General features: G+C 45.7%; 1 protein-coding gene across 1 annotated transcript in view; it reads right to left on the reverse strand.

The window, feature by feature from the left end:
• LOC124798768 (cytochrome P450 6k1-like) overlaps positions 1 to 25,334 on the reverse strand; it is a 55,338-nt gene that overhangs the window by 12,032 nt on the left and 17,972 nt on the right. Inside the window, exons 3-5 of the mRNA XM_047262298.1 lie at positions 11,930 to 12,192; positions 8,857 to 9,056; positions 108 to 329 (exon numbers count right to left, since the gene is read on the reverse strand). Of these exons, the coding sequence (XP_047118254.1) occupies positions 108 to 329; positions 8,857 to 9,056; positions 11,930 to 12,192 (685 nt within the window). The remainder of the gene's footprint in view (positions 1 to 107; positions 330 to 8,856; positions 9,057 to 11,929; positions 12,193 to 25,334) is intronic.

The following is a 25,334-nucleotide window of genomic DNA, read 5'->3' on the forward strand; positions in this document are numbered from 1 at the left end:
AAGTGTGTGGGTGAACCCATTGACTCTCCTAACGTGTATGATGACAGTCCATGATGTGGAAGGTTCGCACAGCAAGCCAATTGAAACTGAAGACAGATTTTCCTTACCAGATATAACCTTGTCGAGGTAAGTCATTTTGCCGATGGCGTCGTAGGAAATTTCACCGCCGTTTTCCTCGAGCACGGCGTCAATTTCATCGTGCAGCTTGCTCTGTATGTCAGGGTTGAGCGCCAATTCGTGAAGCGTGAAGCTCGTCGCTGTTGAAGAAGTCTCGAAGCCTGCAGCGAAGAAGACGAACGCCTGCGCTGCCATGTCTTCCATCGACAACTCTATACAAAGGTAAAAGAAAGTTAAAAGTCACAAAAGACTAAAACGTGAAATGTGAAAGGGAATATCATTGAATTATATAATACTTTCATTGTCGAAGACTGTGTACCAAAACAAAACGGAATGTTTTTGGAGTCTCAAATTGTAGCCTTCACCATATTTAGTTAACCAAATCAGACATGCTAGCGCTGCCAGCGAGGTAGTAAATGTATCAGTTGTTTCATTACTTCTCATTAGTCCCTTGAAACTTGCACAATTTCTTTGAAATACGTGTTCAGCCATAAAGAATGGGGTAGTCATTTGGCATTGTTGGCAGCGAGACACTAAGTAGTAGCTTCAGCTGTCTGATTGTAAAGGCTTTTCTTTCTCTGTATCTACATACGAGGGTCGTTCAATAAGTAATGCCCTAAACTTTCTTAAAAAGCCATTAATATGCATACACAAACGTCCTTGTTGCTGCTTCACATTTGACGTCTGTGCGCTGGTGAAGTTCTGAACCGTTCTGGCAGGTGGGAGAGCTGTATTACAGCGTCAAAATGACGTCTACATACGACTCACGTGACAAGCAGCGTGCTGTTATTGAATTCTTGTGAGCAGAAAAAGAAACCGTGCTGAACATCCAAAGACGTTTGGGCGCTGTGTATGGCGATGCTGCAGTTGATCGGAGTATAGCTGGGCGATGGCTAAAGAGAGTTGCAGAATCAAGAAATGCAGAAACAGAGCTCCATTATCAGCTGCGCTCGGGACGTCCTGTCACAGCCACTGCTCCAGACATGCTGAATCGTGCGGATGCCATTATTCGCATCGACCGGCGAGTCACAATTCGACAATTGTCTCTACACTTTGAAGATGACGAGAATGTCAGTCATGCAGTGAAAACACGGCTATGCCTACCGGACAAGATCTTTTACCAGCAGGCAATACATGCTCTTCCACAACGATGGCGTACTGCCATAGAACGTGATGGAGATTACGTAGAAAAATAGGACATGGACGAGATATGTTGATGTATATTCTCACCAAATTCTGACTCGTAATAATAAATATGTTCTGCGAAAAAAATGTGGGGCGTTAATTATTGAACGACCGTCGTACATAGTCTGTAAGCTTTGTATGGTATAGAGCAGAGGGTACTTTGTACCAATGCTTGTCTTTTCCTTCCATGTTCCACTCGCAAATTGAGCGGGGGAAAACAACTGTGTATGCCTCAGTACGAGGTCTCATTTTACTCATTTTTTCTTTGTGGGCCTTGTGCGAGTTTTATGATGGTGATACTATAATCATTCTGTAATCTATATGTATATGAAGGTGGTATCTGATCTTTCGTACATTTCCGAAAGAACAGATACCATCAGTGACCATGCAGCTTGTTAGAATGAAATTACAATGAAATGAATACCCCTAGCTGCATACAGGCGTTGACGTAAGTCAACGGGGACAGTTGAAAATGTGTGCACCAAGCGGGACTCGAACCCGGGATCTCCTGCTTTCATAGCAGACACATGGGGTTCGAGTCCTGGTCGGGGCACACATTTTGTTCTGTCCCCATTGATATATATCAACGCCTGTCAGCAGCTGACGGTATTAATATAATTGTAATTGAGATACAAATATATTGGGGAGGTTGCAAGGTGCGCGGAGCCATGAGAGAATTAACGACCCATTAACAATAGTTGAGCTGATATTCTGGGATGTCTGCTTATTGCTATAGGAGGGTTCCTACAAGTGTTAAACCGAACGGCAACGGCATTGTCACCGTGGTAACACCGGTTCCTGTCAGATCACCGAATTTAAACGCTGTCGGGCTGGGCCACCACTTGGATGGGTGACCATACGGTCTGGCAAGCGGGATGCAGTCTGCCTTCGGCAGTGACACAGTGCGGACCGTGTTGCCTGCCGGCCGCGCTGTGGTGCGCGCGCCTGTTTGTTTGCGCCGGAGCAGCTTCGCGTGTGCGGTGTTGTGAGTCAAGAACGAGATGGCACACTCGTACAGAAAAACGACTTTGAAGTTCAGTTTTGCGAACGACTACACACGACCAAAGGCACACGAGATTGAACGTTTCTTAAGAGAAGAGGTAAAATTCGATCCACAGGAAATTGTGGGAATCAATTTATCGATCGTTTCTAGCGTCGTCTATGTCAAGCTTGTTGACGAGGCTGCTTGCGAAAGACTTCTACAACGATCACCGAACGGGTATCATTTCTGTCATGCCGACGGGAATGTTGGTGCGGTTACAGTCGATCACGCGGGAATGGGGATCCGCACTATACGAGTCTTCGAACTTCCGTTTGAGGTCCCGCCTGAACTTGTTACCGACCCCTTTAGACCATACGGTACAGTTCTATCCCATGTGGCCGAAAAATGGACGAGTTTTACCACGTACCCAGTTTTAAATGCAGTGAGACAAATACGGATAGAACTGCGAAAGCGCATCCCCTCTTATTTGCACATAGGAGGTTGTCGAGCGATTATAATCTATGATGGGCAACCTCGCACTTGCTCGGGGTGCGGGAAAGAAGGTCACGTCCGCTCGGAATGCCTCCAGCGACGTTTAGTGCAAACGCTACGGGCTGACGTTCAGGCGCCACAACAATGACTGTCTTACCGTTGACCTTTGTGGAAGCCCTGAGAGGCGATGTGAGGGAGATTTCCGATGGGAACCAGCAGCTGCCCTCTATACAGAACATGGACACCAACGGATTGGAACTCCGACCACCGGATCCACCACAGCAGACACAGGACACCACACAAGAGATGCAGCTGACGGCCGCTACAGGATCATCCGTGGTGGCTGCCAGTGCTTCCACCGAGAGCGTGATAGGCCAGGACCAGGACGGAGGATACGCAACCCAAACATCCGATGCGGAAGCAAGGCAACGGAAACAGCGTTCGCCGAAGAGAAGAAAGAAGCGTCGACTGACTTCTGCTGACGATAGCCATAGTCCCGAGGGGACAGTGGACGACAACGACAGTATCGACCTGAGACCAGTGGATTCAACAGATACCGAGATGACGATGCAGGAATTACACAGCGACGATAACTTGAACTCTCTTTCTGGTGACCGGAAGGCAGAAGTGGAGATGACAACTGTCCAATATCAGAGCGGTGACGACGTTGCCTCCCATCCGTCGACCAGTTCCGGAAATATGCTGGGGGACTGGGCGCAAGAAATGGACCAACAGGAACAGAATGAAAATACGAACGCGATGATTGAGAATAGTCCTGGCCAGAGGCCGGGAGGGGTCGGGAAATATTGAACAACTTAGTGTGGTGAGGAGCGCCGGGCATGCAGATAGACGCTTAATGACACCGCCCTACAACTGATGAACACACGCCAGGCGTACCACATTGCCACGATAAACATTAATGGCATTCGGACACCGCTTAAAATTCAAATGCTGAAAGATATGTTACGCGCTGCGGACGTGGATATTGTACTCCTACAAGAAGTGCGTTTCACATCGCCGCCAGAGTTCTACGGCTACGAGGCACATTATTCAGTGCACGATGAAAATGGATGTGGTGTGGCGATTGTCACCAGGGAAGGAATGGGACTGGAGGATGTCATGTCTCTCCCTTCGGCACGTGGCATAGCGATCACTGTCGACGGCGTTCGTTTCATCAATTTATACGCGCCATCTGGCTCCACAAAACGCAGAGAAAGGGCGACCTTTTACACCGAAGAGATAGCACCGTTGTTCGCTGGACGCTATGACAACTATATAGTGGGCGGCGACTTTAATTGTGTCGTCGACAAAAAGGACCAAGTAACTCATTATGTGCCCTGCATGGAACTGCGTGCGTTGATTACCGAAATGGCGCTTCTGGATACCTGGGAACTGCTGCACGGCGACAGACCGGGTTATACGTTTGTAGCGGGACATTCGGCGAGTAGACTTGATAGAGTGTATGTGACACGAGCTCTACGGACGGCGATACTGGATGCCGAAATCTGGCCAGCGGCTTTTACGGATCATATGGCGTACGTCTGTACGATTTCACTAACGCGTCAGAAGATATGGCGGAGTAAGGGTCACTGGAAAATGAATTGTGCACTCTTACGTGACACTGAATGTCGCCGGACGATAGAGGCGGCCTGGGAGACCTGCGTTTGCCGCCAACGAGCATACACCTCGGTTCTCCAGTGGTGGATTAAATGCGCAAAACCAACGTTACGGAGAACGTTGATACGATACGGGCAGGACAAATCGCAGTGGAACCGCACGACGGCTGATTTTTATTTTACAGCTCTGAGAGAGCTGATGATCCAACAACCATCGCCGGAAAGGCACACGGCCATGCGCAGGATAAAAGCCAAGTTATTACAGCTGACGAGACTAAGAATGGAAGGTATAATGGTCCGGGCGAGATTGGCGGACACAGCTGCTGCCGAAACGCCCTCCATGCACCACGTAGTACGTGAACGCCAACAGCGACGCAGGACATTGATCAGGGAACTAATCTCTGAAACTGGCCTGCAAGTTGTGCACCAGCGTGATATTGCGCATGTGTTTACTGACTATTTCCGCCAGTTATATGGAGCTGTATAAGTGAACCACGAGGCACTACATGTTATCTTCTCGGAAATGCCAGATAGAGGACCACCACTGGATGCAGAGACTTTCATCACAGCGATAACAGAGGACGAGCTGATGGATGCAATTGCCAGGGGGGCTCCGAACAAGTCTCCAGGACAGGACGGCTTCCCAATTGAATTTTACCGCGCCTTTACATACCTCATGGGACGGACCTGGATTCAGATGTACAACGAACTCCTGTTACCGCAGACTGAGACACCTGCCGAATTCACGGAGGGTATCATCATCCCAATACCCAAACCACGCGGTGGCAGAAGGCCAGGAGATTATAGACCACTCACTCTCTTGAACTGCGACTATAAGATTTTCGCGCGCATCCTTGGGGCTCGCCTGCGGTCTTCAATTTCTGATAGACTCCTCATAGATCAAACTTGCCTCGGCGGCAAGAGTAACGTACATACGGCGCTCGGTGACTACCGAGATATCATCGCATTAGCAGCGGCATGCCGAGTGCGTGGGGCACTCGTCGCTATTGACTTCGAGAATACGTTCGACAGAGTGGATCATACCTTTTTGCATGCGGTGATGGGCAGACTGGGAATCCCACAGGCCTTCATTCTAGTGATCATGCGACTGTTACACGGCGTGTGATCAAAGGTCTCGGTGAATGGACGGGGCACTGACTGCATTGTTATTTCAAGGTCAGTTCGTCAAGATTGCCCCCTTTCGATACTTTTGTATGCCATGGCTTTGGAACCCAGTCTATATGGTCTCCGAAGACGGTTGGATGAAGTGCCGTTGCCACAACTGACCTTTCATTGCCGCGCTTATGCTGACGATGTGATGCTGGTGGCACGGACAGGCGAAGAAGTACGTACGGCGTTGGCATGGATACAGCGATACGGGATGGCGGCAGGAAGCGTGCTTAATCTACAGAAATCACGTTGCATGAATGTCGGTAGAGGATTACAACCGGGGGAGGAAGGCCCGCTCATGTTAGTTAAGACCATAAAATGCCTAGGTATTACGTTCCACACGGATGTGCAGCGGACAGGAGCGGAAAACTACCGACGCATATTGAAGCTGATGCGGACAATGGTGCTGTTACAGATATTAAGATCGTTGGATATGATTCAGAGGGTGACCTATTTTAACGTATACCTAGCACCGAGACTCACTCACGTGGCGCATGTCCTGCCTTTAACGCGCACAATGGCATCACGGATACAAGCAACTTTCGGAACCTACGTGAGTGTGGGACACCTGTTTAAGATCCAATACACAACACTTACGCTACCACCTGGAGAGGGTTGACTTGGTCTAGTGAACGTATATGAAAAGGCACGGGCGTTATTCGTCAGTACGATTTTCCGACATTGGCGCGGTCAATTTCGCAATATCTCGGGTGCGTTGGCCGATGTCCTAGCGCCCACTTCAATGCTGCCCCCAGTCAATGTGGGCCATATTTCACCGAAGCTGTCACATTTCAAGTCAGAGATTCCTTCCCAACAACACGACTACCGACGACGCGAGATGTATACCAACTCTTACTGCGCTGGTGTCCCAGGAATACCCTGGAAAAGAAGTACCCAGACAAGAACTGGTGACAGATATGGCGCGTTATACGGAACGTTTACCTCCCAACGTCGGTACGCTCAACATGGCATGTGGTGGTAAATAGGAAGTTCGCAACCAATCAACGGCGGCATGCGATTCTTTTGGCAGACACTCCACTATGTTTAGGCTGCGCAACAGTGGACACTGATGAACATCGTTTAGCATATGGTGGAACGGCTCCAGTGTGGCACTTGGCACAACAGATATTGGCGTTCCTGTTACGCTCCGTCCCTCACACAATTTCACCAGACACACTTTTGTTCCCCCAATAATCTTCTTTTCCGGTCCAAAAAACCAATGCAGTGACATGGGTACGGGGAATGGTGGCGGGCAACGTGTATAACGAATCGGAAAAGGACAAAATTGATTTTTGGCATTTTCTCCTGGATTGACACACGAAGCTGCAACAGCATAAGAAATATGGGCAAGACTTCGCTAATTACTTGCGACTTACATTTACCGACCCGCCGGCCAGATGGGGTGTGACGGGTGAGAGATGAGACATACGAAGAAGCCGAGATAGACATCGATCACACTTACGGACCCTTAGTTAATTTCGAGAAGACGACCCAGTCTTACACCAACGTCTGGAGAACGAGTCGACAGATGGCTCTCTTGCTATATCGAACGTCGGGTCGTGAGCAGGTGTCGCCCCCGACACGAATTTCATTTCATTGCTACAGGAGCATGTTTCTTTTGCATTTGTACTTTCCGCAATGTCTTCATGTCTTTCATTTCGGCATTTTCAGTTTTATTCATTTCCTTAATTACACAGTTTTCTAATTAGGCACTATTTGTCAACATATGGACATTGTAGACACTACTTATGCGGTAGTACAACAAAATGTACGAGTCGTATGTCAGTATGTCAGCAAAGGTGGTAAGCCTGACATTGTATTGAGAAAAAAAAAATAAAAAAAAGGATGGATAGAGCGTCTACCTTGTAAGCAGGAGATCCCGGGTTCGAGTCCCGGTCGGGGCACACATTTTGTTCTGTCCCCATTGATATATATCAACGCCCGTCAGCAGCTGACGGTATTAATATAATTCTAATTGAGATACAAATATATTGGGGAGGTTGCAAGGTGCGCGGAGCCATGAGAGAATTAACGACCCATTAACAACAGTTGAGCTGATATTCTGGGATGTCCGCTTATTGCTACAGGAGGGCTCCTACAAGTGTTAAACCGAACGGCAACGGCCTTGCCACCGTGGTAACACCGGTTCCCGTCAGATCACCGAAGTTAAACGCTGTCGGACTGGGCCACCACTTGAATGGGTGACCATAGGGTCTGGCAAGCGGGATGCACTCAGCCTTTGTGAGGCAAACTGAGGAGCTACTTAATTGAGAAGTAGCGGCTCTAGTCTCGTAAACTGACATACGGCCGGGAGAGCGGTGTGCTGACCACATACCCTTCCATATCCGCATCCAGTGACGCCTGTTGTCTGAGGATGACACGGTGGCCGGACGGTACCGTTGGGCCTTCCAAGGCCTGATCGGACGGAGTTTAATTTTAGTTAAACTGAATGCTAAACTGGTTCCATATAGGGAGGGGTCAGCAAAAGGAAGTATTAACCCACAAGAAAGTATGTTGCTTTTCTGCATGTTATATGTCTGGTTACATTCAAAGTCAAGATCATAAATACAGTAAGACAAAACAATTTACCTAGTAGGCAGTAATTTATGGTGGTACTGATTACTAGCATGTCCTGCATTCGAAACCACAATAGATAACGCAACGACCCTAATTATTACTAAATTGAGGGTTTAGGGTTATCTCTTTATTTCACTGACCTTTTCATACACACTACAGAATCACGACTCACAAACAATAGAAGACATAATCAGTAGTTATGTGATTCGTAGACACACAGAGAATATGATGAAGTTACTGTCATGTAACGAAGTCTTTGTACCGTCAGGCAGAGACCACCCGTCCGGATAGCCATGCACGTTATGGCGTTGATACCAGGATAGGAGGTGCGGCGGTCCCGGATCGTTTCTGCCTGGCGGATTAATGATGAGGGTCGGTGTGCTGGGGAGCCTGGATGTGGTTCTTTTTTGCGGTTTCCCTCATTCGTCTAGGTGAATAACGGGCTGGTACCCAATTGCCACCTCAGTTATACGATTCGCAAACATTTAGAAAACGTTGCTCACTTTTATGTGAACATCACTACAAACAGACAGTTGAGGAGCAAATATTTCGTCTTGGAGGGCTAATGGTATGATGGCAGGAAGGATATGTGGATGTGGATGTGCTGACCCTGCGCCGATCGGGACAAAGGCACAAAAAGAAGAAGGCCCTCAGAAAGAGAGGGCACTGCGTGTGTGTAGGTAAACACTAACGAGAAAAAGAAGAAGAGGAACTTACTGTCGGTGGTGCCTACTCCTTTCTGCTGTCCATTCTCCACTGTCTCTCCTTTGTCAGGGTCGACGTAACCCTTGTTTTTGAGCTGAATGAGAAGGTCCATGAAGTCTTTCCTTCTAAGGTTGTTCTTCTCTCTGTAAGCGACAGTGTCTGCAACCATCTGCTGGAAATATTTGCTGACATCCGATCCTCCTCCCTTGATTCTAGAAAAGAAATATAATTTATTTATTATTAAAGCAAAAAAAATTCAAATGGCTCTGAGCACTATGGGACTTAACTTCTGAGGTCATCAATCCCCTAGAACTTAGAACTACTTGAACCTAACTAACCTAAGGACACCACACAAGTCCATGTCCGAGGCAGGATTCGCACCTGCGACCGTAGCGGTCGCGCGGTTCCGGACTGAAGCGCCTTTAACTCTCGGCCACTCCGGCCGGCTTAAAGCAACTATTCTAACATCAATTCCATCTATTCCACTGTGGAAGGAGATTACTTACCTAACATGTCCCACATTTTATACACAGTGGCCAATGTAAGAGACTCGTTACTTAGTTTGTGAAGGTTAACAAGAAGCGAGAAAAGACTGTGAACCATTCCTAGTACAGTGGCAGGAAGCAGGAAGAACGATGTGTGCTGGCACATGACTGCTAGCAAGTCCATATCCATTTGTTCCATAGTGTGGGGTCAAGAAAAGTCTAATCGCCAGATGGACGCAATCCAAGCAGATTTCTGTTGATAGTGTTCAGGTAATGCCGATAACTATAAACAAACGTCGGCTGTTTGAGACTTCATGGTCGGTTATGGTGAAGTCATGTGCCAGTTTAGTGATCTGTTAATACATTACTGGCCATCAAAAATGCATCACCAGGAAGAATGGCAAACGTACTCAGAGGATGTATATGACATTCTGTTGCGAAGGACGCTAAAGGAAAAGTAGGCTTTAAACACCCATGGACGACGAGACCAGTGGAGACATATAACTACTGCATCCGTTGAGCATTCTGCCCCAGATGAACGTGACTTCATACATGAAAATTATGTAAGGAGGAAATTGAAAATTGACCATTCAGCCTCTATAGCCGTCGATAACTGCGAAGGTGTTGCCAGTGAAGGATTTTCTGCACGAACTGACCTCTCGATTGTGTCCCATAAAAGTTCGATAGGTAGCCATAACATTTGATCGAACAGTCCAGAACGTTCTTCAAACCAATCGCCAACAGTTGTGTCCTGGTGACATGGCAGATTATCATCCATCAAAATTTCTTCGTTGTTTGTTAGCATGAAGTCCGTGAATGGCTGAAAATGGTCTCCAAGTTGCCAAACATAACCACTGTCAGTCAGTGATTGGATCAGTTTGACCAGAGAACTCGGTCCATTCAATATAAACATAGTCCATATCATTACGAAGCCACCGCCAGCTTGCACAGTGCATTATTGACAGCTTGGGACCATGGCTTTGTGGGGAGTGAGCCACACTTGAACCCTATCATCAGATTTCAACAACTAACATCGGGACTCATCTGACAGGGCCACGGTTTGCCAGTCGTCTAGGGTCCAACCGATATGGTCACAGGCCCAGGAGAGGAGCTGCAGGCGATGTCCTGCTGTTGGCAAAGACACTCGCGTCGGTTGTCTGCCGCCACTTTTCACTGGGCTGTCCTAACGAATACGTTCGTTGTACGTCCTACGTTGATTTCTGCGGTTATTTCCATGCCGACTTGTTTTTTTTTTCTTTCCTTTTTTTTTCTTGTTAGCACTACAACTCTACGCAAACGCCTCCGTTCTCGGTCGTTAAGTTAATGGCGTCAGCCATGCCTTGTCCGTGGTGAGACAAAATCATCAGAACAGAAAAGCAATAACTGCAACACCAGGGCGGCTTGACGGCCATGTTCTGATCATTCCACAGTTACGCCCCAAGATTGCGGCTGTTTGTTTCAACACAGTTTTAGCAGAACCACTGTCGAAGAACAATTAGTGACTTGTAACCAGAAAGAACGAAATGAGGAAGGTAAATCGGCTCTGAGCACGGTATTGCAACAACATAGCACTCCGTCCCGCTGCACATCGGGCGATGCGAATTTGACGAAGCCCCAGAAGATGGATAAGAAAGTACGACACCTTCCAGTCAGAGATGCCCATGGAGGTAATCGCCAGAGATAACTTAATCTCTGCATAACTCTCGTCTCAAAGAAGTTAGCGCACCAAAGTGACCAACCACATATAGTTGAACAAAGATTTGAAGTAAGGAACCCCACCGAACATCAATACGGTCATATTCTAAGAGCGCACGAAATGGTAAAATGAGTGAAAGGTGCTTGTTTCACTCTCCTGATATATTCAATGACTACATGATGTTAACCACAAAGTATAGAACAGTTGAGTTCATTGATTTGTACAATCAAAGATTTGTAGGCTTTCATGTTCCACAGCCTGAGTTATCCCACAACACTTTTTGACTTCATAACTGTCGGCTTGGCTGTTTTTAGAATCTCAAACTGGCAGACTTGCTCTTGGCATCATTCTTGAATTTTTGGATCACTGTCATGAAAACACCCTGTAGGCAGCGATACACAGTGAAGTTGTGCAAGGCCATAAGAATTTACTTTTTCTAGCAAGTCCAGTATCTCCACGATAAGTGTATAGAAGCATTAATAGTCCATGAAGACGTCGTGGAATGGACGTAACTTCAAAACATTGCTTTTGAGACCCTGAGAAGTGAATTCGGCAGCAACACAATGGGGATGCGCCATGTTTGTGACATGCAGGGTGTTGTCCATCACATCCAAACTCTGAAAGAGGACGATTAGGATTTAATGTTCTATTGACAAACAAGACACTACAGACGAAACAAAAGCTTGAATTGGGAAGCGATTTCAGACGTGTCTTTCTACAGGAATCTTTCTGACGTTTGCCGTAAGGGATATAGAGAAACTACAGAAAAGCTAAATCTGCGTAACTGGGTGAGGATTTGAGCAGGTACCCTCTGGAGCATGGTACCAGACTCTTATCCATTGCGCCTTGAGGCTCCTCATATCAAAGAGATTCCTCTGGTGGAACGGAGCGTTGCAGGTCTCACCTTAGATACTCCATTAATGTTGGGCTGACGAAGTTCAGAACGAAAGAGATGGCTGCTTGCCAAGTGGGCTCAAAGATCTTGCGTCCCCACTGCCGGAACTCGTGCTCCGGGTTCCGCTGGCAGTTGCACTCCTGGCCGAAGGCGACGGAGGAGATGGCGTCAGTGGTGAACCGTGCTATCAGCTCGCGCACCTCCACCGACTCCCCGCGGTCCACCATCTCCCCAATCACGTCCACCATCTCTTGCCCGCAGTCCTGGATCGTCTGTCACAGACACAGATACACTTCGTCAGTGTCCATAACAGAGAAGAGTGTTTCAGCAAACTTGCATGTTTTTGTGACTGGATTCAAGATTTTTTTATAAGAAATAACTTAATTCTTTATTCTGAACGTACAAGATCAACAGTATTGAAGGTTATTTCTGGAGTACCCCTGAAGAATGTTATAGGACCAGTACTGTTAACAATGTACAGACTGATCTTGCTAAGAGGGGACAAACTGCAGGAGGTAATCCCTGAGAATACAAGGAACAAAAAAAAGTAATGTAGGTATAAGGCCGGAAATGCATTCTGAGGGAGGTATATTCACTTGAAGGCTGAGAAGGTATCTCTGACAGTGATCGCGGTATCACGTTCCGGTGGTACTACCAACAGCCTTGTCTCTGCAGCACGGTTTCGTTGTTGGTTAGCTGCACAGGCCACCCATGGTTCTGGAACTTCAATCATCCATCTCTCCCCAACTGAGAATGTTTGGAGCATTATAGGCAAGGCTCTGCAGCCATCTCTGGGTTTCGACAGTCGGAAGTTCGATGCGGCTTTTCGCGGATGATGCTGTAGTATACAGAGAAGTTGCAGCATTAGAAAATTGTAGCGAAATGCAGGAAGATCTGCAGCGGATAGGCACTTGGTGCAGGGAGTGGCAACTGACCCTTAACATAGACAAATGTAATGTATTGCAAATACATAGAAAGAAGGATCTTTTATTGTATGATTATATGATAGCGGAACAAACACTGGTAGCAGTTAATTCTGTAAAATATCTGGGAGTATGCGTGCGGAACGATTTGAAGTGGAATGATCATATAAAATTAATTGTTGGTAAGGCGGGTACCAGGTTGAGATTCATTGGGAGAGTGCTTAGAAAATGTAGTCCATCAACAAAGGAGGTGGCTTACAAAACACTCGTTCGACCTATACTTGAGTATTGCTCATCAGTGTGGGATCCGTACCAGATCGGTTTGACGGAGGAGATAGAGAAGATCCAAAGAAGAGCGGCGCGTTTCGTCACAGGGTTATTTGGTAACCGTGATAGCGTTACGGAGATGTTTAGCAAACTCAAGTGGCAGACTCTGCAAGAGAGGCGCTCTGCGTCGCGGTGTAGCTTGCTCGCCAGGTTTCGAGAGGGTGCGTTTCTGGATGAGGTATCGAATATATTGCTTCCCCCTACTTATACCTCCCAAGGAGATCACGAATGTAAAATTAGAGAGATTAGAGGGCGCACGGAGGCTTTCAGACAGTCGTTCTTCCCGCGAACCATACGCGACTGGAACAGGAAAGGGAGGTAATGACAGTGGCACGTAAAGTGCCCTCCGCCACACACCGTTGGGTGGCTTGCGGAGTATAAATGTAGATGTAGATGTAGAACGCACCAATTGGACAAAATTTGGCCCGATATCCATCAGGAGGACACCCAAAAACCCTGTAAACCAGTGCCAAGCTGAACAGCTCCTTGCATAAGGGCCAGAGGCGGACCAGTGCGTTATTGACTTGCTCAGTGTGCCCTGTCTCTAGAATAAATCTTCCAATTTTTCTGAAGTTATTTGTTTGTCTCTACATGGTCTGCCCGTGATAGCCGAGAGGTCAGCACGGTGGTCTGTCACGGCAAGGGGCCCGGGTTCGATTCCCGGTTTGGTCGGAGATTTTCTCCACTCAGGGACTGGGTGTTGTGTTGCCATCATTATCATTTCATCATCATCAGTGGAAGGCAACGGGAAACCACCACTGGAATTACTTCCCTAGACGCTAATGCAGTGGACCTCTCTGACGAGACTTCCCCCTCGACAAGACCTGCCGTAAGGCAGGACACAAAGTTTGTCTCTACATGTGCATCACATCTACTAATTTCCATCCCATTTGGATAATTTCTTCATGATGCGTCGTTTTTTGCCTCAAAGAGCACATATACATACATCCATGTGTGTATTTATGTAGATGCACATAAATACATACATGTAAATGCATTTATATGTGCATGTATATATGCACCTCCCAAAATAAAAAAAAAGACGTGCTTGCAACTTAAGAGTTAAACTGGTAAGGAAACACAGAAAGAGTTAAATAGGCTGCTTGCTGTCTGCAGGTGTATAGCAGGAGACAGCTAGAGACTTAAACTGTAACTTCCGGCTGCCTGTGGCGCAGTTGTTATTCATTTGTTTGTTTTGAAGAGACAGCAACAGTTTGTTTCAGCCCAGTCAGGTTCCTACACTCGTCTGCTACATCAAGTTACGTATTTAGCTCTTTCTGCGTTTTCTTAGTAGTGCTGGGATGGAAAGGACGCCCGCATGCTGTGTGTGGATGCAGGAGGAGCTGTCCATAGTGTGTAAACAGCTGAAGCAGCTTTTGGGTACGGTCAGGCATCTTCAGGCTGCTTCCTGAGATGCAGCAGTGGCGGAGCATCTGGCATATGACATAGGACACTTCAGGTGTCTCTTATTTAGCTCACAGGCTCTGCCATTGAGGCATCTCCTAGTGGACCCAACGGGGTGATCCGCCATCACAGCAGTCTGAGTGGCGGGTTGTAATGCACTCACATTGCTCCAGGTGGAGGGTCAGTATGGAGGCTGGCCATTTGGCCTCGCCCATTCACCCTGTGACTGGCTCCTTCATCAGGGTCTCTCCAGGCACACGGGGTGAAGCGTTTGCCAGTTATTGGGAGCTCCAATGTTAGGTGCGTTATGAAGCCTTTTAAGTAAGAAACATTCAAGGCCGAAAAGAAAGCCAGAGTGCACTCGGTGTGTCTATCATGAGGCATCATCTGAGTTGCATGCGAGGCCCTCCCTGCGGCCATCAAGCGTACAGGACGCTTATGTCAGTACCAGTGAGGTCTGCTGCTTGGGTTCTAAGGCCGCCCTCAGTTCATATGGGCAGCTGGCAGAGGTGGTGAAGGCTGCTAGCCTCACACATGGTGTGCACGCAGCGTTGTTCTCAGAGTTTGTTGGCGTCTTTTGGTTTGGAACTGAGTGGAGGGTCCCAAAAAAAAGTCTTCGTTGAATCTTCAACGGTCTTGGCTGTAGATTTTCTGGACCTGCGTTATTGGGTGGAGAGTTGTAGGCTTCTGTTGATAGACCAGGGGTGTGCTACATAGAGGAAGCAGCTGCTCGGGTAGTAGAGTACTTATGGAATGCACATGTGGGTTTTTTAGGCTCGGCCGTGATTTGAGGCACTCTGATGAACACTCGCCAGTGGACATCCAGATAACGAAATCTGACCAGGTTTAGGTTAAAGACACGCAACTGCCAAAACTTTATCAGTAAATTGTCCAAGTATTCGTGGAAAGTCAGCTAATTTACTGATTCCCACAGTGTCGGACACTAATTATTATCAGGAATAAGGGTTGGCTGAAACCCAAGATAGAAAGCTCTGAAATTTTTAACGAGTCATGGAAGGTATATCGGAAAGAGAGATTAGATGGCATGGGAGGATGAGTGTTCACTGCAATTTAAGAAAATAATGCCTCTAATGAGATGGATTTTGAGCGTGACAGTGAAGTTATTTGGATGCGTGTAACAGATCTAGGTGAAACCAAGTTAGATGTTGGATGTTTTTACCGGCCATCCGATGACGCCGTTTTAGAATCATTCAAAGAATGTCTGTGCTCAGTATCGCGGAAATACCCAGATCATCCAGTATTAGTTGGGGATGACTTTAACCCACCGAGTATAGATTGGGACGTCTACAGATTCATTACAGAGGGTGCGGACAGGCATTCTTGCGAAATACATTCCAACATTTTTTTTCAAAAACTGTTTTGAATAGTTAGAGCGACAGCTCACACATAATGGAAACATTTTAGACCTTGAAACTTCCTGGCAGATTTTAGACCTTGTAGCTTCAAAAGGCGTGATATAATCGACGGTGTCAGTAAAGAGACAGGGATTAATGACCGTGATGTCATCATAGCGACTATGGTTACTAAAGTTAATAAATCAGTCAAGATGGTTAAGAGAGTATTTTTGGTAGAAGGAGCTGATACGCAGTTGCTAGCATCCGTCTTAGACAATGAATGGAGACCATTTAGAACTGATATCATGAAAGTAGAGGAGAAATTATTGGCAAAGTTTAAACAGTTTTGCAAATCGCGCTCTGGAGATCAATGCCGAGAAAGTGGATTAAGGACGGAAAAATCCACCGTGGTTTAACAACAGCTTTGGAAAATGTTTAGGAATGAGTATCGTTGCACTCTCGGTTCAAAAGAGAATGAGCGAATGACGACTGGCAATAGTTAATAGAGGTATGCGTGGGTAAAAAGAGCTATGGACGAAGCATACGACAACGACCACCGTCATACATCAGCAAAGGATTTAGCCGAGAACTCAAGAAAACTCTGGTCCTAAGTAAAACGGCTAAGCTGATCGATGGCTTCTACCCAGTCAGCCATTGGTCAATCTGGTGTAACAGTAGAAGATAACAAAAAGAAAGAAATCGTTCATAAGAAGGATCGTACAAACATACCATCGTTTGATAGTCGAACAGACTCTCGTGTGGAGGTCACAAAAATAGGCATCTCTAGGGCAGGGAAACAACTGAAAGAGTTGAAAACAAATACATCGCCCGGTGCGGATGGAATCCCAATTAGATTTTACAGAAATTACTCTCTAGCTTTGGCCCTTTACTTAGCATGCGCGTATCGCGAATCTCTCGTCGAGCGCAAAGTCCGAATCGAGTCGAAAAAATATTTAACATGAATGCAGATGCTAGCGAAGCCTACAGGTTTCATTGCTGTATTTGACCACTAACAGCACATTTGTAATGTCCCCTACATGTTGCACGTGTCAGTCGTGGCCTGAACAATGTTCTGTGTAGTTGTAGGTGCATTATGTTGGAGCTAAGAGAATTCTAATCTGTCGTGCTTGCACGGTCGGTGCCTCCATAACGCAGGTGGCTGAAGTGGTTGGTATTTCAAGAGGCATCATATTGAAGATTTAATCACATACAGGAAAAGGAACTACATCATCGGATAGATCACACCGTGGATAAAATGTGTTTAAGTGAACATGACGGAAGGCCGTGAGAAGGATTTTCACGAAAAATAAGAAGACAACATCTCCAAAAGTCCCTACAAAATTGAATGGCGCACTTGCAAACCCTGTTAGCACAAAAAAAAAAAAAAATGCGGAAGGAGCTCCATAAGCATGGAATTTCTGTGCGAGGTGGAGTTCCAAAATCACTCTTCAGTGAAGCTAATGTGTGTGCTTATGTATGTGTGTGTTTGAAGTTCAAGGGCATTCAGTGGCGAGATTATCAGCGTCCTTAAAATATTAAAAGAAACGAATGTCAAGAAAATATCTAAAATTGTAAACCCACAAAACGACACTCAATCACTCACTCCCACCTTATTTGTGTTGATCCACACAATCACTCTATCTTACATGCCGTAATATAGTGGAGAAAAGGTGAAAGGTGGTGTACCTCGGATGAAAACACAGATAAAACGAAATGGTTCAAATGGCTCTAAACACTATTGGACTTAACATCTGAGGTCATCAGTCCCCTAGACTTAGAACTACCTAAAACTAATTAAGGACATCACACACATCCATGCCTGAGGCTTGATTCGAACCTGCGCCGTAGCAACAGCATGGTTCCGGACTGAAGCACCTAGGTAAAACGACAGAGCAGCTAAAATAACAGTATAGAGAACTGTGACTTGCTGACCACATACGAAAAACAATGGTGAGCCAGTTGTAAAATACCTTAAAGATGTTAAAACGGAAAGTAAAACAAAAAATACGAGAGAAGAGATAAAATAACAGCTTAGAGAAAAGTTACTACCTGACCACACGAAAACTTGGGTGAGCCATTCACCATTTTAACACTTTAAAAAAAGCTCCCTAAAAGTTTAGGAAACATAAAATCTCTGACCAGATTCGTTTGACTGTCACTTAAAAGAGACGGCAGGTCTGTTGGCATATCTGCCCCTCTCTTCTGGTCTGAAAATAAAACAGAGTCTTGTAAAAAGTGTCGTACAGTGACCTGAACGCCACAAGCACCGTACATTGAAGGGTCCTCTCGACACAGCAAGAAGCCACGCTTAGAGAGCTGTGTCCTATAGGAAGATGAGTGAGGAAAACCTCATCCCACCTGTGTGGCTGGAAGGAGGTATGCCGTGTCCACGTTGTGGGCTCTACCGGATGCAGCTTCTTGTCTCTCACTCCCAGTCACTCTTCCACACCCTCTTCCACACACTTGCACCTCAACAGCGAGGCAATAGCCCGTAACTAACTGAGTAGTGCATCTGTGGTCTAGGGGCCTACACAGCCATACTTTCCATTGCCAGGCATAAGTGGATGACATCCTGCTCCTGGCACTTTCACCTACAGAAATACAATACGCCATTGCATGGATCCGACAGTATGGAAGATCCTTTGGAAACATCCTCAATGTAGCCAAATCAGCGGTTATGAACTTTGGTAGTGGCCTCCAAGACAAAGGGGCACTGTCGTTCCTCACAATGGGCAAATTCCATTACCTGGGTATCACATTCACTGGAAATACCTATCGTATGGCGGCGTAGGCCTACCGCCGTTTGCTTCAGATAATATGAGCCCACATCCAACAGAATCGCCGCTGCAGCTTGAATAAAGTCTAGCCAGTGGCCTACAGCAACACCAATGTTGTGCCGAAGCTAGAACCCGTTACCCAAATCTTCTCTTTGCCAATGGTCCTAGGGCGACAATTTCAGGTGGCCATTGGGTACATAATATCAGCAGGAACCATCTTTAAGGTCCCTTATGACACTTTCACCCTCCCCACTTCAGCAGAAGGACTCGGTCCCGTCGATGCTAAAGCCAGGAGATCTGCTTTATAATTAACTACTACGATAAGGTGTTGCACAGCTCTTCCACGTCACCCATACACAGCCGCATACACGATGCTCTTCCGAACACGAGCGCACCATGGGTGAAACAGTTTTACAAATTGTTTTCGCAATGCATCCCCTCCCCTCCCTGCAATATGTTGGAGAGCCTCCGCCCAGTTATTCATTGGACAAGAGCGCTGAAGAACATCCATGTACCTTTCCTTCCAGCGGATGCACGAGCCGTATGGTACCGCGTCGTGAACGGTAAAAACCTGACGAACGAGCGACTTCACTGTACTGGACTGACTAAATGACCGTCATGTGTCAGAGTGAGGATACTGATGAGCATCGTCTCATATGTTCGTCAATGCACGATATATGGCAACTCATGCAGTGGATACTGGTGATGATGTGCACTCCAAGTTCGACTTTTGGTACCATGTTGTAGCCGCTCACACCGCTCTTGAGCTAACGCCATTTTACCGACGTCAGTTTGCTAATTACTTACACAACGTAATTTACGATCCTCCCCCTCCCCCCGACCGCCACACAGTGAGAGTTATCCAACATTCAGCGTGCCTGAAAACTCATGACAACCTTTTCAAGAACGGTAACAGCCCAGTCCCGGGTGCGAGCCGCAGATACTCACCAAGAAGTGTGCGCTACATCTCCCAAGTTATCTTCCTTTATCTTCGATAAGGATGGAAGCCGATGCAATGAATTACAATCTGTGGCACAGCCACGACTTGAACCCAGGTCTGCTGCTTGCTAGGCAGACCTTCGAGCCATTACACCACTCTAGCGTTGCGACTACCACAGCTAGATGGACTACCAAAGTCCAGTGCCTTCCCTAACACAAACTTCGTTCAGACCTTCAATCCATTATATTGTTCTCACATCATCACCACTGCTGAGGTTCAGGACGCTGTCTTGCTCTTGCGGTGGGAAACTGCCCCTAAAGGTGGAAGAATGAGGAAAGATCAACAACATGCAGGGGGCAATGGAAACCGTTGCATTAAAGACACATAATGTGTATCCACACATGTGGCCTGTAACTGAAAAACTGTCATGATGATCTCTCCATTGGCAAAAAATTTCAGACTACCCCCCCCCCCCCCATATAGATCTCCGGGAGGGGACTGCCAAGGGGGAGAAAGAGTAAAGTCAACGTTAATGTCAGAAGTTTGAACGTGGTAGGAAAGCTAGAAAATCGGAAAAGGATAATGCTAAGGCTCAGTGTAGATATAGTGAGTGTCAGGGAAGTGAAATCGAAAGAGGACAAGTATTTCTGGTGAGATGACTATCTGGTAGTATCAACAGTATCAGAAAATGGGTTTCTTGTGAATAGGGAGGTAGGACAGAGATGAGTTACTGTGAGCAGTTCAATGATAGGGTTGTTCTGATCAGAATCGACAGCAAACCAAAACCGACAACGATAGCTGAGGTATGTATGGCAATGTTACAAGCTGAAGATGAGGAGATAGCGAAAGTATGTAAGGATGCTGAAAATAGGTGATGCAGTACATAAAGGGAAATGAAAATCCAGTAGACATGGGCTATTCGAATGCAGCTGCAGTGGAAGGGGTAGAAGGAAGGGTTACTGGAGAATATGGGCTTGATACTAGAAATGAGAGAGGAGAAAGACTAATTGAGTTCTGCAATAAATTTCAGCTAGTAATAACGAATACTCCGTTCAAGAATCACAAGAACAGGAGATACACGTGGAAAAGGCGAGGAGATACAGGAAGATTTCAGCTACATTACATCATGGCCAGGCAGAGATTCTGAAATCAGATACTGGATTGTAAGGCGTACCTTGAGCAGATATAGACTCAAATCACAATTTAGTAGTGATGGAGTACGCTGAAGTTTAAGAGATTAGTCAGCAAGAATCGTAAAAAAGTGCGATATGAAAGTACTAAGGAATGTAGAGATATGCTTGAAGTTTTCAGAGGATATAGATACTGCTATAATGAACATCTCAGGAGGCCGTTTAAACGAAGAGGAACTGACATCTCTTAAAATGGCAGTCACAGGAGTTGGAAAGAAAAACATAGGTACAAAGAAGTAACTGCGAAGAAACTACGTGTAACTTTAGTTGATCGATGAAAGAAGAAAGGACAAAGGTGTTCAGGGAAATTTTGGAATACAGAAATGCAAGTCACCTAGAAATGAAATAAGTAGGAAGTGCAGGGAAGCTAAGGGGAAACGGCCGCATGAGAAACGTGAAGAAATCGAACAATAAATTATTGTCAGAAGGACTGACTCAGCATATAGAAAAGTGCAAAGAATCTTCGATGAAATTAAAAGCAACAGTGATAACATTATCATTGCAATGTGAATTCCACTGGTTAATGTAGAGGTGAGAACTGATTGTTGGAATGAGTAAATTGACGACATCTATTGGGAGAGGGGGGTGGGGGGAAGGGAGAATTGCCTGATGTGATGAAAGAGGTGGATGATCCAGTATTAGAATTTAACGGAGTTTTGGAAGACTTATGATCGAATAAGCCAAAAGGGATCGATAATTTCCCCATCAGAAATTCTAAAATCATTGGCAGAAGTGGCAACAAAACGCCTATTCATGTTGGTGTGTAGAATGTATGAGTCTGGCCATTGACTTTTGCAAAAATATCATCCACACACTCCCGAAGAGTGTTAAGAACCAGAAAGTGTGAGAATTATCGCACAATCAGCTTAACAGCTCATGCATCCAAGCTGCTGACAAGAATAATATACAGAAGAATAGAAAAGAAAACTTAGCGTGTGTTACCTGACGGTTGGTTTAGCTTTAGGAATGCTAAAGGCACCTGGGAAGCCTTTCTGACTGTGGTTGATAATGAAAGCAAGACTAAAGAAAAATAAAGACACGTTCAATGGATCTGTCCACCAGGAGAAAGCGTTCGACAAGTAAAATGGTGCAAGATGTTCGCAGTTCTGAGAAAAATAGGGGTAAGATATAGGGTAAGATGGATAATATACCATATGTAAAAGAGCCAAGAGATAACAATAAGAGTAGAATATCTAGGACGAAGTACACAGATTAAAAAGTGTGTAAGACAAGGATGTAGTATTTCACCCCTGCTCTTCGGTCTATACACCGAAGCAGCAGTGAAGGAAATATAAGGAAGTTTCGAGAGTGGAATTAAAATTAAAGGTGAAACGATAAGCAGCAGTGAAGGAAATATAAGGAAGTTTCGAGAGTGGAATTAAAATTAAAGGTGAAACGATATCAGTGATAAGATTCGCTGATGACATTGTTATCCTAACTGAAAGTGAAGAAAAATTACATGATCTGCTGAATGGAGTGACAGTCTAATGAATACATAATATGAATTTAGAATAAATCGAAGGAAGACGAAAATAATGAGAAGTAGCAGAAACGGGAACAGTGAGAAACATAACATCAGGAATCGTGATCACAAAGTAGGCGAAGTTAAGGAATTCTGTTACCTAGACAGCAGAATAACCCACTACGGATGGAGCAAGAGTACATAAAAAGCCAACTGGCAAAAATGGCATTCCTCACCAAGAAAAGTCTGCTTGTAACAAGCTAGACCTCAATATGAGGAAGAATTTCCTGAGACCGTATTTTGGAGCACAGCATTCTATAGTAGTGAGACATGGACTGTGGGAAAACGGAAAAGAAATGAATGAAAGCATTTGAGATGTGGTGCTACAGAGGAATGTTGAAAATTAGGTAGACTGATAAGGTAGGAAAGAGGAGGTTCCACAGAGAATCGGCGAAGAAAGAAATAGATTGAAAACTTTGGCAAGAAAAAGGGACAGGGTGGTAGGACATCCGTTAAGACATCACAGAATAACTTCGATGATACTGGAGGGACCTGTAGACGGTAAAAACTGAAGCGGGAAACCGAGATTGGAATACATCTACCAAATAATTGAGGACATGCACTACAAGTGCTTCTCAGAGATGATAAGCTAGGCACAGGAGAGGAATTTGTGGCGGGCCACTTCAAACCCGTCAGAAGCTGCTCCATCCGTCCTTTCATTTCATCGAAATACCCTTGTGCCCTGGAACCCAGCAGAAAGACACCTCTTCCGCCAGCCTTTGTAGTTGGAGGAGGGGTTTTTGAATATTGTCGACTGTCTTATCTGCTTGGTACAAACATTGCAGAGGGTGAAGGGCGCTGAGGAATTTAGCACTCTAGACACATCTCATCTGCTCCAGCACCTGCAAGATCGCGCATAATTCCACGCTGAAAACAGTGGAGGGTGCAGGAAGGCGGATCTTGAGGACACGCTCAGAGAAAGCTAAGAGCAAACAATGGAGTTCCCTGTTTACACCCATTCACAAATACAGCCACATAATTGTGGTGTTGATTTAAAATGTTATAAACGAATCTATTAAAAGCATAAGCAGTAGTACAACCTGTCCTGTACTGCAGTAAATCTAGAGTTACTCTATTGATGATTGTTAAAGTGACATTAATAGTTGTACGAGCAACTGTACGGTATGAGCTATCGTCCAAAGTTCCCGGCGTCACATCAAAGTCGGCAACACAAATCGATACCACACGCATTTGCGATGTCTCGCTGCAATCGGCAATAACACATGAGAAAGGCTATCGAGGACGCTCCCTCTCTCTCAGCACAGCAGTGCCCTTGCACAGAGGTCAATATAGAGCCGAGAATGAAAGTGTTCTGCCCAGTTCGTGGCCCTACTTGCAGCAGTCAACATTATCGAGCAGGACTGAAGAGTTATTCGAGTCTCTGATGGAAATGTACTTTTGTAAAGGTTGATCATTGTACTTCAAGAGAACAGTTTATTAATTACTATACCAAGTGATGCTTTAATAGTTATGACAGTTGTAAGTTATCAAGCCCTCCTGTGGCAAAGGACACTCTCATGTCGGGAAAAATCTTTTTATCACCCGTGTAATAAAGTGAACTAATATTTCAAATGTTGAATTTACAATGAACCCTCTCCCACAACAGTCAAAGAACCCAGAGTTATGCCACATGATTGCAGCTTCCTCGGATTCTAACAGAGCGTACTGATGCATGGGGAGTAACGAGGAATTTATATGGCCGATGCACCATGAGAAGCTGCTGCCATATTCCAAGTAGCAGCTTATCAGCATCAGCATAGATACTAGCTATGAGGCTGGTTCTGTAAGTGCCTGCACCCAGCCTCATCCCCTCATAGTGTATCGCATTAATGATCTTCAGGTAAGAAGGCCACTACGACCGACGCATAGTGTCGGTCTTCCCAAGGCCTGTGGCTAAGACACTTCAAGATATTCAGTGCCTTCTGGTCCTCGCCTTCAGATCGTTGAGGTGTAGTAACCAGGACAGTTTGGAGTACAAAATGCGGCCCAGAAATATCAGAGAGTCCTTAAAAGGGTGAATTATGTCCCACATATGCATTTCACGTAAAATTAAAAAAAGACGACGAGAACGATTAAAATGAACACATACACTTCTCTGTAGAAAATATAAACCAAGTCTCTGCAGCCCATATCTCCAATCTCTTCACCATGAGTGGCAACTGATGACTAGTAGAGGAGCAGAAATCGGAAACTCGTCCACAAATAAGCAGCATTGGGAGGGAACTCTTGCTCTGGACGTTACACTGTTAACATCTGTTGGAAAGAGGGTGACACTTAAAACAGTGCGTTGGGAAAACCATTTTCCTGCACAAAACTGACAGGATCTCACCAACGCTGTACCTAAAATGTTGCCTTTGGAGGAAGGACTGATTAAAGAGGGAAATTGGCCACAAAAGCACCATGTGTAACTACTGGAAATATTGCGCCTCTAGGTAGTGTCACAGACTTCACTGACGTCAAAAAGTACCACTAGACAATGCTGTGTACATAGGAAAGCCTGCTAGATTCCGCCCCTAGCTGGATCAGATTGTCGACCGTTGATTGAGATCTCCTGAATCCACAATGAGAATTGCTAAGAAGTTGCTTGGTCTCTAAAAGACGGTTGACTATGTGCTCTAGCGTCTTTCCTACACAGCTCATTAAGGCGATGCTCTGGTAACTGCTGGTACACGTTTGTTTCTTTCTTGGTTTAAGGAGAGATAAAATTTCCTCTCGCAACGAGTCGGTAAATTGACGTGACAGACATGTGGAATGAAAGTATTATACGAGGATTTCCTTTGACAACATCTGTAAGTGTTGCAGCGCGCCATATTAGATTTGGTGGTGACCAGGTGCTGTATCATAAGCGACAGTCAGTTCTTATGGAAAATGCACAGTTGTAGGACTCTGAATTGGTGGACCAGAAGTCTAACTCGATCCTTTCAATGGTGGCACAGTAACAATGGGTCACTGTATTCTAGTTGGTAGTGGCAGTAA

Source organism: Schistocerca piceifrons, chromosome 5 (genome assembly GCF_021461385.2).
Source record: "Schistocerca piceifrons isolate TAMUIC-IGC-003096 chromosome 5, iqSchPice1.1, whole genome shotgun sequence".
Classification (NCBI taxonomy): domain Eukaryota; kingdom Metazoa; phylum Arthropoda; class Insecta; order Orthoptera; family Acrididae; genus Schistocerca; species Schistocerca piceifrons.